We start from the raw sequence: 15,831 nt of genomic DNA on the forward strand, positions 1-15,831 counted from the left end.
AAGAAAAGTGTGGGAACCCACACAAGCCTCTGTTAGTGCATAAGCACAGAAAAAACACTGAGGTACTCTGGGATATGGAGGGGTGGAGAGTTCTAAATTTAAATATTCAGTGCCCTGTTTCCTGCGGAAGCCGTCCATATCCCAAGAGTACTCCAGTGACCCCTAGTGGATGAAAAAGAAAGATTAATGTACCCAATATAAATAGTGTGCACATAAAAGTATAACATAATGGCATTTGTGCCTTTGGATTTACCATATCAAACAGAGGATAATGTACTTGAGAAGTAGAAGCTCATAACAGCTACATATTAATAAGGGAACAGTGGTTTTACACCAGAGAAAATGGAGTCATAGCTATATTATTTTTAAAAGGAATATCTCCCTTTCTACTGACTTAACTCGGGTGCCAGGATGAGCACTAGTGCTAATCAGCAAAGGGATAGCGTCTCTCAGGGATAGTTGGGCATGTGTAATTTTGCAAGGGAATATTGTGCTGGAAGGGCTGGTATCATATTAATAGAAGAGAACCCCATGCTGCATTTATACCTATTCTAGCATGACCACCATCATTACCATGCCTCTTCCCAACTGCGCAAAACAAACAAGGTCAACTGTTGGCTGTTTAAATCCACTTTATGTCCAACTGTAGACCAGGCAGTATTTGTAACACATGTACCAAGAGCACACGGTCTCTCAATAAGCAAAACTTAAAACTGTTTTTCTCAATCATGTCAGGAGGACAGCATGAGCTGTACTGAAAAACTGTAGTGTATGCAAATACCTAAAAATGTTGCCTAAAAGCAGACACAATCAAACACATTTTATATATCAGCTCAATGACGCTATTACACTGGTATCACTTCCACCTCCTATAAGGAATTCTACAGTCTCCTAGGGGTCTTTGAGATCAGGAAAAGTATGGGTGTATTTAATCTTACCTCCATTACAAACATGATTTCTTTTAATTCCACACTTGTATGCACATTTACCAGTACCATGCAAAAATATCCTGACATAAAAACAATAGGAAAAACACAGACATGCAGATTACTTTAAAAAAAGAAATTGGACATTCATGACCTGTTGATACATCTTGTACTTCACTTCTTGTATTACAAGTACAAGCAATGTAGCATCCAGATAACCCCATTCCTCCACTGCTCTAATTATATCATATCTATATTAGCTGTCTTAACACTCAGAGTGGGCAGCGTCTCATGTCCAATAGTAAATTGGCTGTCCTGCACTTGCAGAATAGGTCAATAATTCAATACAATGTTTTTTCTTAAAAACAGTATCCATGTCTTGATCAAGGTGTCAATCCCAGTAGAAGGCACAGAGAGAGTGGGGCGCTGGTTACAATGCAGCAATAGATCTCATCCAGGTATCTTCAGGGCAGGCAGTGAAGAAGCTGCAAGTGGCAACAAGCTGCCAACACTCAAGTCCGGCTAATTTTTTCAGGTGGCATAAAGCCAGAGTCACCAAGCATTCTCAAGCTGACGTTACCGCTGGGGCGGATGACCATGTAGGTGATGCTACCATTGTTGAGCGACATGCGAAGCCAGGCTTCAGGTGGGAGCTGTAGTGCTCTGTACAAAGAAATAAATAAATTAGACCACCTACAACAAATTCAAATCTTGCTCCAACTCTCTTTAATGAAGCATTTCCTGATATATACAGGATAGTTTTCTTAAAAATGATGGGGTCTATTCATGTAGCAGTGAAGGGTGTGGAGAAGTGATCCACACTTCATATAATTTTATTAAATGCACTTTATAAATGTTACCCGTAACAATAATTGATTGCCATGGGCAACTTCTCTACTGGCTCACTTCTCCACTCTTTTTACTGCTTCATGAATAGACCCCTAAATCAAAACACTACCAACTAAATGGGATAAACACACCATAACTAGTCCAAACTCAATATTGTGGCGGATGCATCTGAAGAGAAATGAATTACTACGAGAATCTACATTTGTTTATGTTGTCTCACTCCAACAGAAATTAAACCAGTCTCCACTATACCATTATCCCTGTTATTCACACAGCTGCTTCAAGCAATCCCTGTAGAACCTGATTTATAATTATCTCCAGGAATGATAGAGCAACTGCCACTGTTTGTCTGCATGTGTGAGAAAGGCATTGACTGGGAGCAGTATTTGGATGGAATGCTGTTCCTTGTAGTGCTAATGTGAGATTCTGGGGGTGTCTCCCGGGTAAGTTAGCTCTCTGTCTGGATGTGTTTTAGTAATCGCCTTTATCATATGGCCTTACTGTAGACAAATCACATGGCCCTATGTGGGCACTGCTATTATGTAGTGTTAGGACTGCTGATTTCGGAAAAGCCTTGGCGAGGCTCAGCAGCTAAACATGTCTTTGCAAACACGTGTGACCAATTCTCTGAAGCTCTATTACCAGATAGGTTCAGGTATGGTTACAGGTAAATTTTCAATTTTTTAGTGTGCTAAGGAGATACCAGGCTGGGGGAAAGGGGGAGTGGTGGGGGGGGGGGGGGGGGGGGAAAGCACCCCCTCTCTCTGTCTGCTGTTTGTCTGTGACCCCTCCCCCTTTCTAGCACCTGATATATAATTATCTCCAGGAATGATAGAGCAACTGCCACGGTTTGTCCACTGTCCGTTCACGATAACCTTTCATCACCATTACATATATTTATTTAATTTGTAAATTAAAAAGTTGAAAGCTCGATGGGTCTCTCCAAGTCTTTGCAAGACATCTTTAAGGAGTAATCAGAGAGATGCTGTAAGCATACATGGTTTGAGTGTCTCACAAGACACGGTTTACACAATTCTCTAGTACTTTGACAGATTTGAAAGTTTGATTGCCCTCTAATACACACACATCTCTCTCTCTCTCTATCTATCTATCATTACCATCAATCAGTCAAAACTGCTATAATGGGCATGTTTTTCAACATAACACGCAAAGTTTTACATCCTACAAGCAAAATCACAGATATTCAGCAATTTTAATAAATTGCTCTTTATTAAATAAACCCATTGTTTTTTGTTTTAAAATGGACCAGGATTATGTTGTTTATAGGTCACAAGAGATGCCATAGTACAATGTGTTACCTGCACACAATGTAGCGTATAACATTGGCGTGGCAGATTATGATCTCATAACTGTCCTCGTCTTGTTTAGGATCTGCACGGTGAATTAAATTCCTGAATGCAGCCTCAATGCGAGCTCCATCCTCATAGTACTGCTGGAGACAAGTTCATGATCAACAACTATACAAACTGGAAATTAATAATGAATTAAAAACATGGCAGGTCAGCTTTAGACAGCTTACAGGTGAAACTCAGAAAATTAGAATATCGTGCAAAAGTACAACAAAAATTCAACTTCAAAGGTGAAACTAATATATTATATAGACTCATTCCATGCAAATTGAGATATTTCAAGCCTTTATTTGTTATAATTTTGATGATTGTGGCTTACAGCTCTTTCTCTGTGTCTGCCTCCGGAACCACCTCACACCCTTCCAACCTTCCTGTTGGTGTCCCTCAGGGTTCTGTCCTAGGCCCCCTTCTGTTCTCCCTGTACACCTCTTCCCTGGGTGCGCTCATTAACTCCTTTGGACTTCAATACCACCTCTATGCTGATGACACAACTCTACCTCTCATATCCTGATCTGTCCCCTCTCAGGTCTCTAGCTGCCTCTCTGCCATCTCCTCCTGGATGTCTGAGCGCTCTCTGAAGCTCAACATGGACAACACTGAACTCATTATCTTTCCCCCAGCCAGAGCAAAACCCCCTACAAATATGTCTATCACTGTTGACAACACAATCATCTCCCCCGTTCCCCAACTTTACTGCCTGGGCGTCACTCTTGACTCCTCCCTCTCCTTTGCACCGCAGATCCAAGCTCTGGCGCAATCCTGTCGGTTCCAGCTACGCAACATTGCTGGCATCAGGCCATTTCTCTCCCAGAGTGCAACTAAACTTATCATCCACTCACTGGTCATCTCACGACTCGACTACTGTAATGTTCTCCTCACTGGCCTCACTTGCTCCTATCTCGCTCTCCTCCATTCTGTCCTCAACTCCACAGCTAGGCTCATCTTCCTCTCCCGCCGCTCCACATCTGCCACTCCCCTTCAACAAAATCAACACTGGCTCCCATTCGCCTACAGAATCCTCTTCAAACTCCTCACCCTCACATACAAGGCCATCTCTAATTCCACTGCTCCCTACATCTCCAACCTCCTCTAACTTCATACTCCCTCCCGCCCACTACGGTTGGCCGATGACCGTCGCCTCTCCTCTGCCCTGGTCACTGCTTCCCATGCACGAGTTCAAGATTTTGCCCGTACTGTACCCCTTCAGTGGAACGCGCTCCCCCGCTCCATTAGACTCTCCCCGACCTTGCAAAACTTCAAACGGGCACTGAAAACCCACCTATTTATCAAAACGTACCCCTCTGATGCATAACCTAGTCCTTAGGTTGCTCCTCCATCCCCCTGCCCCATGCCTTGAACATCTCGGCTTTGCTTGCATACTGCCATCAGGCTTCCTCCCGCTTGCTTGCACCTCATGTCATCTGTCTGTCGCCCCTCCCCACTAGATTGTTAGCTCTTCAGAGCAGGGCCCTCTTTCGTCTTGTTGTCAAAGCCCTCTTCTCGACACATTTCACTCGCAGCTCTCTCCTACTCAGCGACCATCTTTACCTGCATTTTCTCCTACTAAAGGCTCATCTCTATCTATGGCCGCCAGCCCCAAGTAGAACAATGATTACTCCCTCGCTACTTACATCTAAGCTGTATTATGTTTTGAGAATTGTGGTGCTCTTTGTTACCTGTACTCTATTTTTGTTATTTATTTACTGTAATGCTAAATTTGGTCTCTCTGTACTGTCCTTTGTACGGCGCTGCGAAACACTTGTGGCACCCTATAAATAAAATATAATAACAACTACAACAACAACCACAAATTCAAAACATCAGAAAATAAGATTTTAAACCTACCGGTAAATCTTTTTCTCCTAGTCCGTAGAGGATGCTGGGGACTCCGTAAGGACCATGGGGTATAGACGGGCTCCGCAGGAGATATGGGCACTCTAAAGACTTTAGATGGGTGTGCACTGGATCCTCCCTCTATGCCCCTCCTCCGGACCTCAGTTAGAGAACTGTGCCCAGAGGAGACGGACAGTACAAGGAAAGGATTTTTGTTAATCTTAGGGCAAGATACATACCAGCCCACACCATCCACACCGTACAATATGGAATATACGAACCAGTTAACAGTATGAAACAAAACAGCATCAGCCAGAGACTGATCAAAACTGTAACATAACCCTTATGTAAGCAATAACTATATACAAGCCTTGCAGAATTTAGTCCGCACTGCGACGGGCGCACGGCATCCTCTACGGACTAGGAGAAAAAGATTTACCGGTAGGTTTAAAATCTTATTTTCTCTTACATCCTAGAGGATGCTGGGGACTCCGTAAGGACCATGGGGATTATACCAAAGCTCCAGACCGGGTGGGAGAGTGCGGATGACTCTGCAGCACCGATTGAGCAAACATGAGGTCCTCATCAGCCAAGGTATCAAACTTAGAATTTAGCAAAAGTGTTTGAACCCGACCAAGTAGCTGCTCAGCAAAGTTGTAATGCCGAGACACCTCGGGCAGCCGCCCAAGAAGTGCCCACCTTCCTAGTGGAATGGGACTTTACCGAATTTGGTAACGGCAATCCAGCCGTAGAATAAGCCTGCTGAATCATGTTACAGATCCAGCGGGCAATAGTCTGCTTAGAAGCAGGAGCGCCAACCTTGTTGGCTGCATACAGGACAAACAGTGCCTCTGTTTTCCTAACCCAAGCCGTCCTGGCTACATAAACTTTTAAGGCCCTGACTACATCAAGAGACTCTTTTTGGCTTGAAGTTCCTGGGCTTTTTCTGTTGGGAGAAAAACCCTCTTCTTTTCCGTGTCCAGAATCATGCCTAAAAATGATAGCCAAGTCGTTGGAATCAACTGCGACTTTGGCAGATTTAGGATCCAGCCGTGTTGCTGCAGCACTCTCAGGAAGAGTGACACGCTTTTCAGCAACTAATCTCTCGATCTCGCTTTTATCAGGAGATTGTCCAAGTATGGGATAATTGTGACTCCTTGCCTGCGTAGGAGCACCATCATTTCCGCCATTACCTTGGTGAAAATCCTCGGGGCCGTGGACAGACCAAACGGCAACATCTGAAACTGGTAATGACAGTCCTGTACAGCGAATTTCAGGTACTCCTGATGAGGAGGATAAATGGGGACATGAAGGTATGCATCCTTTATGTCTAGTGATACCATAAAATCCCCCCCTTCCAGGCTGGAGATCACTGCCCGGAGAGATTCCATCTTGAATTTGAACCTCTTTAGATACAGGTTTAGGGATTTTAGATTCAGAATGGGTCTGACCGAGCCATCCGGTTTCGGGACCACAAATAGGGTTGAATAGTACCCTTTCCCCTGTTGTATTAGGGGAACCTTGATAATCACCTGCTGTCGACACAGCTTTTGTATTGCAGCTAAAACTATTTCCCTCTCTGGGGGAGAAACTGGCAAAGCAGACTTGAAAAATCAGTGAGGAGGCACTTCTTCGAATTCCAGTTTGTAGCCTTGGGACCTGGCTGAAGAGTCGAAGACGTGCCCCCACCAGCGCGGACTCCCGCAGTGGAGCCCCAGTGTCATGCGGTGGATTTTGTAGAAGCCGGGGAGGACTTCTGTTCCTGGGAACTAGCCGTAGCAGGCATTCTTTTCCCTCTACCCTTACCTCTGGCGAGGAAGGACGAGCCCCGACCTCTTCTGGACTTATGCGACCGAAAGGACTGCATCTGATATTGAGGTGTTTTCTTTTGCTGTGGGGGAACATAAGGCAAAAAAGAAGATTTACCCGCGGTAGCTGTGGAAACCAGGTCCGCGAGGCCCTCCCCAAATAAAACCTCACCCTTGTAAGGCAAAGTTTCCATATGTCTCTTTGAATCGGCATCACCCGTCCATTGGCGGGTCCACAGGGCTCGCCTAGCAGAAATTGTCATGGCATTGGCTCTTGAACCCAATAGCCCAACGTCTCTCGCAGCGTCTCTCATATAGAACGCTGCGTCTTTAATATGACCCAAGGTCAATAAAATGCTATCCTTATCTAGGGTGTCAATGTCAGATGACAAGTTATCTGCCCATGCTGCTATTGCACTACATACCAATGCCGACGCTACTGCCTGTCTGAGCAAGGCACCCGTATGTGTATAAATTGATTTTAAGGTAGTCTCCTGTCTGCGATCAGCAGGATCCTTGAGGGCTGCCGTGTCTGGAGACGGTAGCGCCACCTTTTTGGACAAGCGCGCCAAAGCCTTGTCCACCCTGGGCGAGGATTCCCACCGTAACCTGTCCTGTGCGGGGAAAGGATACGCCATAAGAATTCTCTTGGGAATCTGCAGTTTCTTGTCCGGAGTTTCCCAAGCTTTTTCAAATAAAGCGTTCAGCTCATGAGATGGGGGAAAGGTTACCTCAGGTTTCTTCTCCTTAAACATGCATATCCTCGTGTCAGGCACCGAGGGGTCCTCTGTGATATGCAAAACATCTTTTATTGCAATAATCATATAATGAATACTTTTGGCCACCCTTGGGTGTAACCTCGCATCATCGTAGTCGACACTTGAGTCAGACTCCGTGTCGGTATCAGTGTCTGCTACCTGGGACAGGGGACGTTTATGAGACCCTGAAGGGCCTTGTGACACAGTCAAAGCCATGGATTGACTCCCTGCTTTTTCTCTGGACTCTGCTTTGTCCAATCTTTTATGTAATAAAGACACATTTGCATTTAAAACATTCCACATATCCATCCAATCAGGTGTCGACTGTGCCGACGGAGACACCACAATCAACTGCTCTACCTCCTCCTTAGACGAGCCTTCCGCTTCAGACATGCCGACACACAAGTACCGACACCCCCACACACACTGGGAGATAGATAGATATATACACACACACACACACACACACACACACACATATAGACAATCCCCCAATAAGGCCCTTTGGAGAGAGAGAGAGAGAGAGAGAGAGAGAGAGAGAGAGAGAGAGAGAGAGAGAGAGAGAGAGAGAGAGAGAGAGAGAGTATGCCAGCACACACCCAGCGCCACTGGACACAGACAAAATCCCAGACTGTACGGCTCTTTTATATATCAATAATACACTCACTGCGCCAAATAAATGTGCCCCCCCCCCCCCCCTCTTTTTTGCCCTCTGTACTTGTGTTGAGCAGGGGAGAGTCCGGGGAGCAGCTTCTCTGCAGCGTGCTGTGGAGAAAATGGCGCTGGTTAGTGCTGGAGGTTCAAGCTCCGCCCCCTCAATGGCGGGCTTCGGTCCCGCTCAAATTCTTTATACTGGCGGGGGATTATTTTATATACTGCCTCCGCAGTATATACATGTCAGCCAGTGTCCCTTGAGGTTTATTATTGCTGCCCAGGGCGCCCCCCCTGCGCCCTGAACCCATACAGTGCCGTCAGTGTGTGTGAATGTGGGAGCAATGGCGCGCAGCGTTACCGCTGCGCGGTACCTCAGTGAAGATCTGAAGTCTTCTGCCGCCTTTGAAGTCTTCTTTCTTCTTGTACTCACCCGGCTTCTATTTTCCGGCTCTGTGAGGAGGACGGCGGTGCGGCTCCAGGACGAACAGCGAGGATGAGACCTGCGTTCCAACCCTCTGGAGCTAATGGTGTCCAGTAGCCTAAGAAGCAGAGCCTATCATTTAAGTAGGTCTGCTTCTCTCCCCTCAGTCCCACGATGCAGGGAGCCTGTTGCCAGCAGTGCTCCCTGAAAATAAAAAACCTAACAAAAGTCTTTTTCAGAGAAACTCAGTAGAGCTCCCCTGCAGTGCATCCAGTCTCCTCTGGGCACAGGATCTAACTGAGGTCTGGAGGAGGGGCATAGAGGGAGGAGCCAGTGCACACCCATCTAAAGTCTTTAGAGTGCCCATGTCTCCTGCGGAGTCCGTCTATACCCCATGGTCCTTACGGAGTCCCCAGCATCCTCTGGGACGTAAGAGAAAATTAGAATATTACATACAATCAATAAAAAATAAATAAAAAAAATACAGAAATGTCGGCCCTCTGAAAAGCATAATCATGCATATGTACTTGGTTTGGGACCCTTTTGCATGAATTACTGCCTCAATGCGGCGTGGCATGGATTCTATCAGCCTGTGGCACTGCTGAAAGACCAGGATGGAAGACCAGGATGCTTCAAGAGCGGCCTTCAGCTCTTCTGCATTGTTCGGTCTCATGTCTCTCATCTTTCTCTTGGAACCCCATAGATTCTCTATGGGGTTCAGGTCAGGCAAGTTTGCTGGCCAATCCAGTAATCCCACGGTCACTGAACCAGGTTTTGGTACTTTTGGCAGTGTGGGCAGGTGCCAAGTCCTGCTGGAAAATGAAGTCAGCATCTCCATAAAGCTTGTCTGCTGAAGGAAGCATGAAGTGCTCTAAAATGTCCTGGTAGATGGCTACGTTGACTCTGGACTTAATAAAGCGCTGTGGACCAACACCAGCAGATGACATAGCTCCCCAAATCAACAGACTGTGGAAACTTCACACTGGACTTCAAGTATCTTGGATTGTGTGTCGCTCCATTCTTCCTCCATACTCTGGGGCCTTGGTTTCCAAAGGAGATGTAAAATTTGCTCTCATCAGAAAAGAGGACTTTGGACCACTGAGCAACAGACCAGTTCTTTTTTTCTTTAGCTCCGGTCCATGATCAGTCTGTGTGTGGTGGCTCTTGATGCACTAACTACAGCCTCAGTCCACTCCTTGTGAAGCACCCCCACACTTTTGAATGGCCTTTTCCTGACATTCCTTTCCAGGCTGCGGTCATCTCTGCTGTTTGTGCACCTTTTTCTTCCACACTTTTCACTTCCACTTAACTTTCTATTAATGTGCTTTGATACAGCACTTTGAGAACATCCAACGTCTTTTGCAATTTTCTTTTGAGACTTTCTTTCCTTGTGGAGGGTGTCCGTTACGGTTTTCTGCACAACTGTCAGCGGTCTTCCCCATGATTGTGAATTGTACTGAACCAGACTGTGAGACCATTTAAAGGCTCAGGAACCTTTTGCAGGTGGTTTGGCTTAATTAGTTGATTAGGGTGTGACACTTTGAGCCTACAATATTGACATTTTTCACAATATTCGAATTTTCTGAGATTTTGGATTTGGGGTTTTCTTAAGATGGAAGCCAAAATCATCAAAATTACAACAAATAAAGGTTTGAAAATCTCACTTTGCATGTAATAAGTCTATATAATATTTCTCTATCGTCCTAGTGGATGCTGGGGTTCCTGAAAGGACCATGGGGAATAGCGGCTCCGCAGGAGACAGGGCACAAAAAGTAAAGCTTTAGGATCAGGTGGTGTGCACTGGCTCCTCCCCCTATGACCCTCCTCCAAGCCTCAGTTAGATTTTTGTGCCCGGCCGAGAAGGGTGCAATCTAGGTGGCTCTCCTAAAGAGCTGCTTAGAAAAGTTTAGCTTAGGTTTTTTATTTTACAGTGAGTCCTGCTGGCAACAGGATCACTGCAACGAGGGACTTAGGGGAGAAGAAGTGAACTCACCTGCGTGCAGGATGGATTGGCTTCTTGGCTACTGGACATTAGCTCCAGAGGGACGATCACAGGTACAGCCTGGATGGTCACCGGAGCCTCGCCGCCGGCCCCCTTGCAGATGCTGAAACGAGAAGAGGTCCAGAATCGGCGGCAGAAGACTCCTCAGTCTTCTTAAGGTAGCGCACAGCACTGCAGCTGTGCGCCATTTTCCTCTCAGCACACTTCACACGGCAGTCACTGAGGGTGCAGGGCGCTGGGAGGGGGGCGCCCTGGGAGGCAAATGAAAACCTTTTTTGGCTAAAAATACCTCACATATAGCTTCCGGGGGCTATATGGAGATATTTAACCCCTGCCAGAATCCGTTAAGAGCGGGAGACGAGGCCGCCGAAAAAGGGGCGGGGCCTATCTCCTCAGCACACAGCGCCATTTTCCCTCACAGAAAGGCTGGAGGGAAGGCTCCCAGGCTCTCCCCTGCACTGCACTACAGAAACAGGGTTAAAACAGAGAGGGGGGGCACTAATTTGGCGTTAGAAATATATAAAAAAGATGCTATAAGGGAAAACACTTATATAAGGTTGTCCCTATATAATTATAGCGTTTTTGGTGTGTGCTGGCAAACTCTCCCTCTGTCTCTCCAAAGGGCTAGTGGGTCCTGTCCTCTATCAGAGCATTCCCTGTGTGTGTGCTGTGTGTCGGTACGTGTGTGTCGACATGTATGAGGACGATGTTGGTGAGGAGGCGGAGCAATTGCCTGTAATGGTGATGTCACTCTCTAGGGAGTCGACACCGGAATGGATGGCTTATTTAGGGAATTACGTGATAATGTCAACACGCGCCAAGGTCGGTTGACGACATGAGACGGCCGACAAACAATTAGTACCGGTCCAGACGTCTCAAAAACACCGTCAGGGGTTTTTAAAACGCCCGTTTACTTTAGTCGGTCGACACAGACACAGACAGGGACACTGAATCCAGTGTCGACGGTGAATAAACAAACGTATTCCTTATTAGGGCCACACGTTAAGGGCAATGAAGGAGGTGTTACATATTTCTGATACTACAAGTACCACAAAAGAGGGTATTATGTGGGATGTGAAAAAACTACCGTAGTTTTTCCTGAATCAGATAAATTAAATGAAGTGTGTGATGATGCGTGGGTTCCCCCCGATAGAAAATATGGGCGGTATACCCTTTCCCGCCAGAAGTTAGGGCGCGTTGGGAAACACCCCTTAGGGTGGATAAGGCGCTCACACGCTTATCAGAACAAGTGGCGGTACCGTCTATAGATAGGGCCGTCCTCAAGGAGCCAGCTGACAGGAGGCTGGAAAAATATCATAAAAAGTATATACACACATACTGGTGTTATACTGCGACCAGCGATCGCCTCAGCCTGGATGTGCAGAGCTGGGGTGGCTTGGTCGGATTCCCTGACTAAAAATATTGATACCCTTGACAGGGACAGTATTTTATTGACTATAGAGCATTTAAAGGATGTATTTCTATATATGCGAGATGCACAGAGGGATATTTGCACTCTGGCATCAAGAGTAAGTGCGATGTCCATATCTGCCAGAAGATGTTTATGGACACGACAGTGGTCAGGTGATGCAGATTCCAAACGGCACAAAGGTGTATTGCCGTATAAAGGAAGAGGAGTTATTTGGGGTCGGTCCATCGGACCTGGTGGCCACGGCAACTGCTGGAAAATCCACCGTTTTTACCCTAAGTCACATCTCTGCAGAAAAAGACACCGTCTTTTCAGCTTCAGTCCTTTCGTCCCTATTATAAGAGTCATATCTGCCCAGGGATAGAGGAAAGGGAAGAAGACTGCAGCAGGCAGCCCATTCCCAGGAACAGAAGCGTTCCACCGCTTCTGACAAGCTCTCAGCATGACGCTGAGACCGTACAGGACCCCTGGATCCTACAAGTAGTATCCCAGGGGTACAGTTTGGAATGTCGAGACGTTTCCCCTGCGCAGGCTCCTGAAGTCTGCTTTACCAAGGTCTCCCTCCGACAAGGAGGCAGTATGGGAAAAAATTCACGAGCTGTATTCCCAGCAGGTGATAATTAAATTACCCCTCCTACAACAAGAAAAGGGGGTATTATTCCACACTATATTGTGGTACTGAAGCCAGAAGGCTAGGTGAGACCTATTCTAAATCTAAAAAAATTTGAACACTTACAAAGGTTCAAATCAAGATGGAGTCACTCAGAGCAGTGATAACGAACCGGGAAGAAGGGGACTATCTGGTGTCCCGAGACATCAGGGATGCTTACCTCCATGTCCAAAATTTGCCCTTATCACGAAGGGTACCTCAGGTTCGTGGTACAGAACTGTCACTATCAGTTTCAGACGCTGCCGTTTGGATTGTCTACGGCACCCCGGGTCTTTACCAAGGTAATGGCCGAAATGATGGTTCTTCTTCGAAGAAAAGGCGTCTTAATTATCCCTTACTTGGACGATCTCCTGATAAGGGCAAAGTCCAGGGAACAGTTGGAGGTCGGAGTAGCACTATCTCGGATACTGTTACAACAGCAGGAGTGGATTCTAAATATTCCAAAATCGCAGCTGATCCCGACAACAAGTCTCCTGTGCTTAGGGATGATTCTGGACACAGTCCAGAAAAAGGTGTTTCTCCCGGAAGAGAAAGCCAGGGAGTTATCCGAGCTAGTCAGGAACCTCCTAAAATCAGTGCATCATTGCACAAGGGCCATGGTAAAAAAAAAAAAAAAAAATGGTGACTTCCTTCGAAGCAATTCCAGTCGGCAGATTTCATGCAAGAACTTTTCAGTGGGATCTGCTGGACAAATGGTCCGGATCGCATCTTCAGATGCATCAGCGGATAACCCTATATCCAAGGACAAGGGTGTCTCTCCTGTGGTGGTTACAGAGTGCTCATCTTCTAGAGGGCCGCAGATTCGGCATTCAGGATTGGATGTTGGTGACCACGGAGGCCAGCCCGAGAGGCTGGGGAGCAGTCACACAAGGAAAAAATTTCCAGGGAGTGTGATCAAGTCTGGAGATTTTTCTCCACATAAATATAGCTAAGGGTAAATTTATAATGCTCTAAGCTTAGCAAGACCTCTGCTTCAAGGTCAGCCGGTATTGATCCAGTGGGATAAAACATCACGGCAGTCGCCCACGTAAATAGACAGGGCGGCACAAGAAGCAGGAGGGCAGTGGCAAAAACTGCAAGGACTTTTCGCTGGGCGGAAAATCATGTGATAACACTGTCAGCAGTGTTTCATTCCGGGAATGGAAACTGGGAAGCAGACTTCCTCAGTAGGCACGACCTCCACCCGGCAGAGTGGGAACTTCATGGGGAAGTTTTCCACATAATTGTAAACCGTTGGGAATTACCAAAGGTGGACATGATGGCGTCCCGTCTGAACAAAAAACGGGACAGGTATTGCGCCAGGTTAAGAGACCCTCAGGCAATAGCTGTGGACGTTCTGGTAACACCGTGGGTGTACCAGTCGGTGTATGTGTTCCATCCTCTGCTTTTCATACCTACGGTACTGAGAATTATAAGACGTAGAGGAGTAAGAACTATACTCATGGCTCCGGATTGGCCAAGAAGGACTTGGTACCCGGAACTTCAAGAGATGCTCACAGAGGACTTATGGCCTCTGCCGCTAAGAAGGGACTTGTTTCAGCAAGTACCATGTCTGTTCCAAGACTTACCGCAGCTGCGTTTGACGGCATGGCGGTGGAACGCCGGATCCTAAGGGAAAAGGCATTCAGGAAGAGGTCATTCCTACCCTGGTCAAAGCCAGAAAGGAGGTGACCGCACAACATTATCACCACATGTGGCGAAAATATGTTGCGTGGTGTGAGGCCAGGAAGGCCCCACGAAGAAATTTCAACTCGGTCGATTCCTGCATTTCTTGCAAACAGGAGTGTCTATGGGCCTCAAATTGGGGTCCATTAAGGTTCAAATTTCGGCCCTGTCGATTTTTCTTCCAGAAAGAATTGGCTTCAGTTCCTGAAGTCCAGAAGTTTGTCAAGGGAGTATTGCATATACAACCCCCTTTTGTGCCTCCAGTGGCACTGTGGGATCTCAACGTAGTTCTGGGATTCCTCAAAACACATTGGTTTAAAACCAGTCAAATCTGTGGATTTGAAGCATCTCACATGAAAAGTGAACATGCTCTTGGACCTGGCCTGGACCAGGCGAGTGTCAAATTGGTGGTTTTTTTCTCAAAAAAGCCCATATCTGTTTGTCCATTCGGACAGGGCAGAGCTGCGGACTCGTCCCCAGTTCTCTCCCTAAGGTGGTGTCAGTGTTTCACCTGAACCAGCTTATTGTGGTGTCTTGCGCCTACTAGGGACTTGGAGGACTCCAAGTTGCTAGATGAGGTCAGGGCCCTGAAAATATAGGTTCCAGGACGGCTGGAGTCAGGAAAACTGACTTGCTGTTATCCTGTATGCACCCAACAAACTGGGTGCTCTTGCTTTTAAGCAGACTTTTGCTAGTTGGATGTGTAATACAATTCAGCTTGCACATTCTGTGGCAGGCCTGCCACAGCCAAAATATGTAAATGCCCATTCCACAAGGAAGGTGGGCTCATCTTGGGCGGCTGCCCGAGGGGTCTCGGCTTTACAACTTTGCCGAGCGGCTATTTAGTCAGGGGCAAACACGTTTGTAAAATCCTACAAATTTTATACCCTGGCTAAGGAGGACCTGGAGTTCTCTCATTCGGTGCTGCAGAGTCATCCGCACTCTCCCGCCCGTTTGGGAGCTTTGGTATAATCCCCATGGTCCTTTCAGGAACCCCAGCATCCACTAGGACGATAGAGAAAATAAGAATTTACTTACCGATAATTCTATTTCTCGGAGTCCGTAGTGGATGCTGGGCGCCCATCCCAAGTGCGGATTATCTGCATTACTTGTACATAGTTACAAAAATCGGGTTATTATTGTTGTGAGCCATCTTTTCAGAGGCTCCGCTGTTATCATACTGTTAACTGGGTTCAGATCACAGGTTGTACAGTGTGATTGGTGTGGCTGGTATGAGTCTTACCCGGGATTCATAAATCCTTCCTTATTGTGTACGCTCGTCCGGGCACAGTACCTAACTGAGGCTTGGAGGAGGGTCATAGGGGGAGGAGCCAGTGCACACCACCTGATCCTAAAGCTTTACTTTTTGTGCCCTGTCTCCTGCGGAGCCGCTATTCCCCATGGTCCTTTCAGGAACCCCAGCATCCACTACGGACTCCGAGAAAT

The 15,831-nt window shown here is 46.7% G+C and overlaps 1 protein-coding gene across 7 annotated transcripts in view; it reads right to left on the minus strand.

The window, feature by feature from the left end:
* Positions 1–614: 614 nt before the first annotated feature.
* Positions 615–15,831, minus strand: part of PGAM5 (PGAM family member 5, mitochondrial serine/threonine protein phosphatase) — a 40,826-nt gene continuing 25,609 nt past the window's right edge. For 6 of the 7 annotated variants that reach the window (XM_063964708.1, XM_063964712.1, XM_063964706.1 and 3 more), the window contains exons 5-6: positions 3,095–3,228; positions 615–1,589 (exon numbers count right to left, since the gene is read on the minus strand). In XM_063964708.1, coding sequence (XP_063820778.1) covers positions 1,439–1,589; positions 3,095–3,228 — 285 coding nt within the window. In that variant the 3' untranslated portion in view covers positions 615–1,438. The remainder of the gene's footprint in view (positions 1,590–3,094; positions 3,229–15,831) is intronic. The other variant, XM_063964707.1, reaches the window with a different exon arrangement.

Source organism: Pseudophryne corroboree, chromosome 1, assembly GCF_028390025.1.
Source record: "Pseudophryne corroboree isolate aPseCor3 chromosome 1, aPseCor3.hap2, whole genome shotgun sequence".
Taxonomy (NCBI): domain Eukaryota; kingdom Metazoa; phylum Chordata; class Amphibia; order Anura; family Myobatrachidae; genus Pseudophryne; species Pseudophryne corroboree.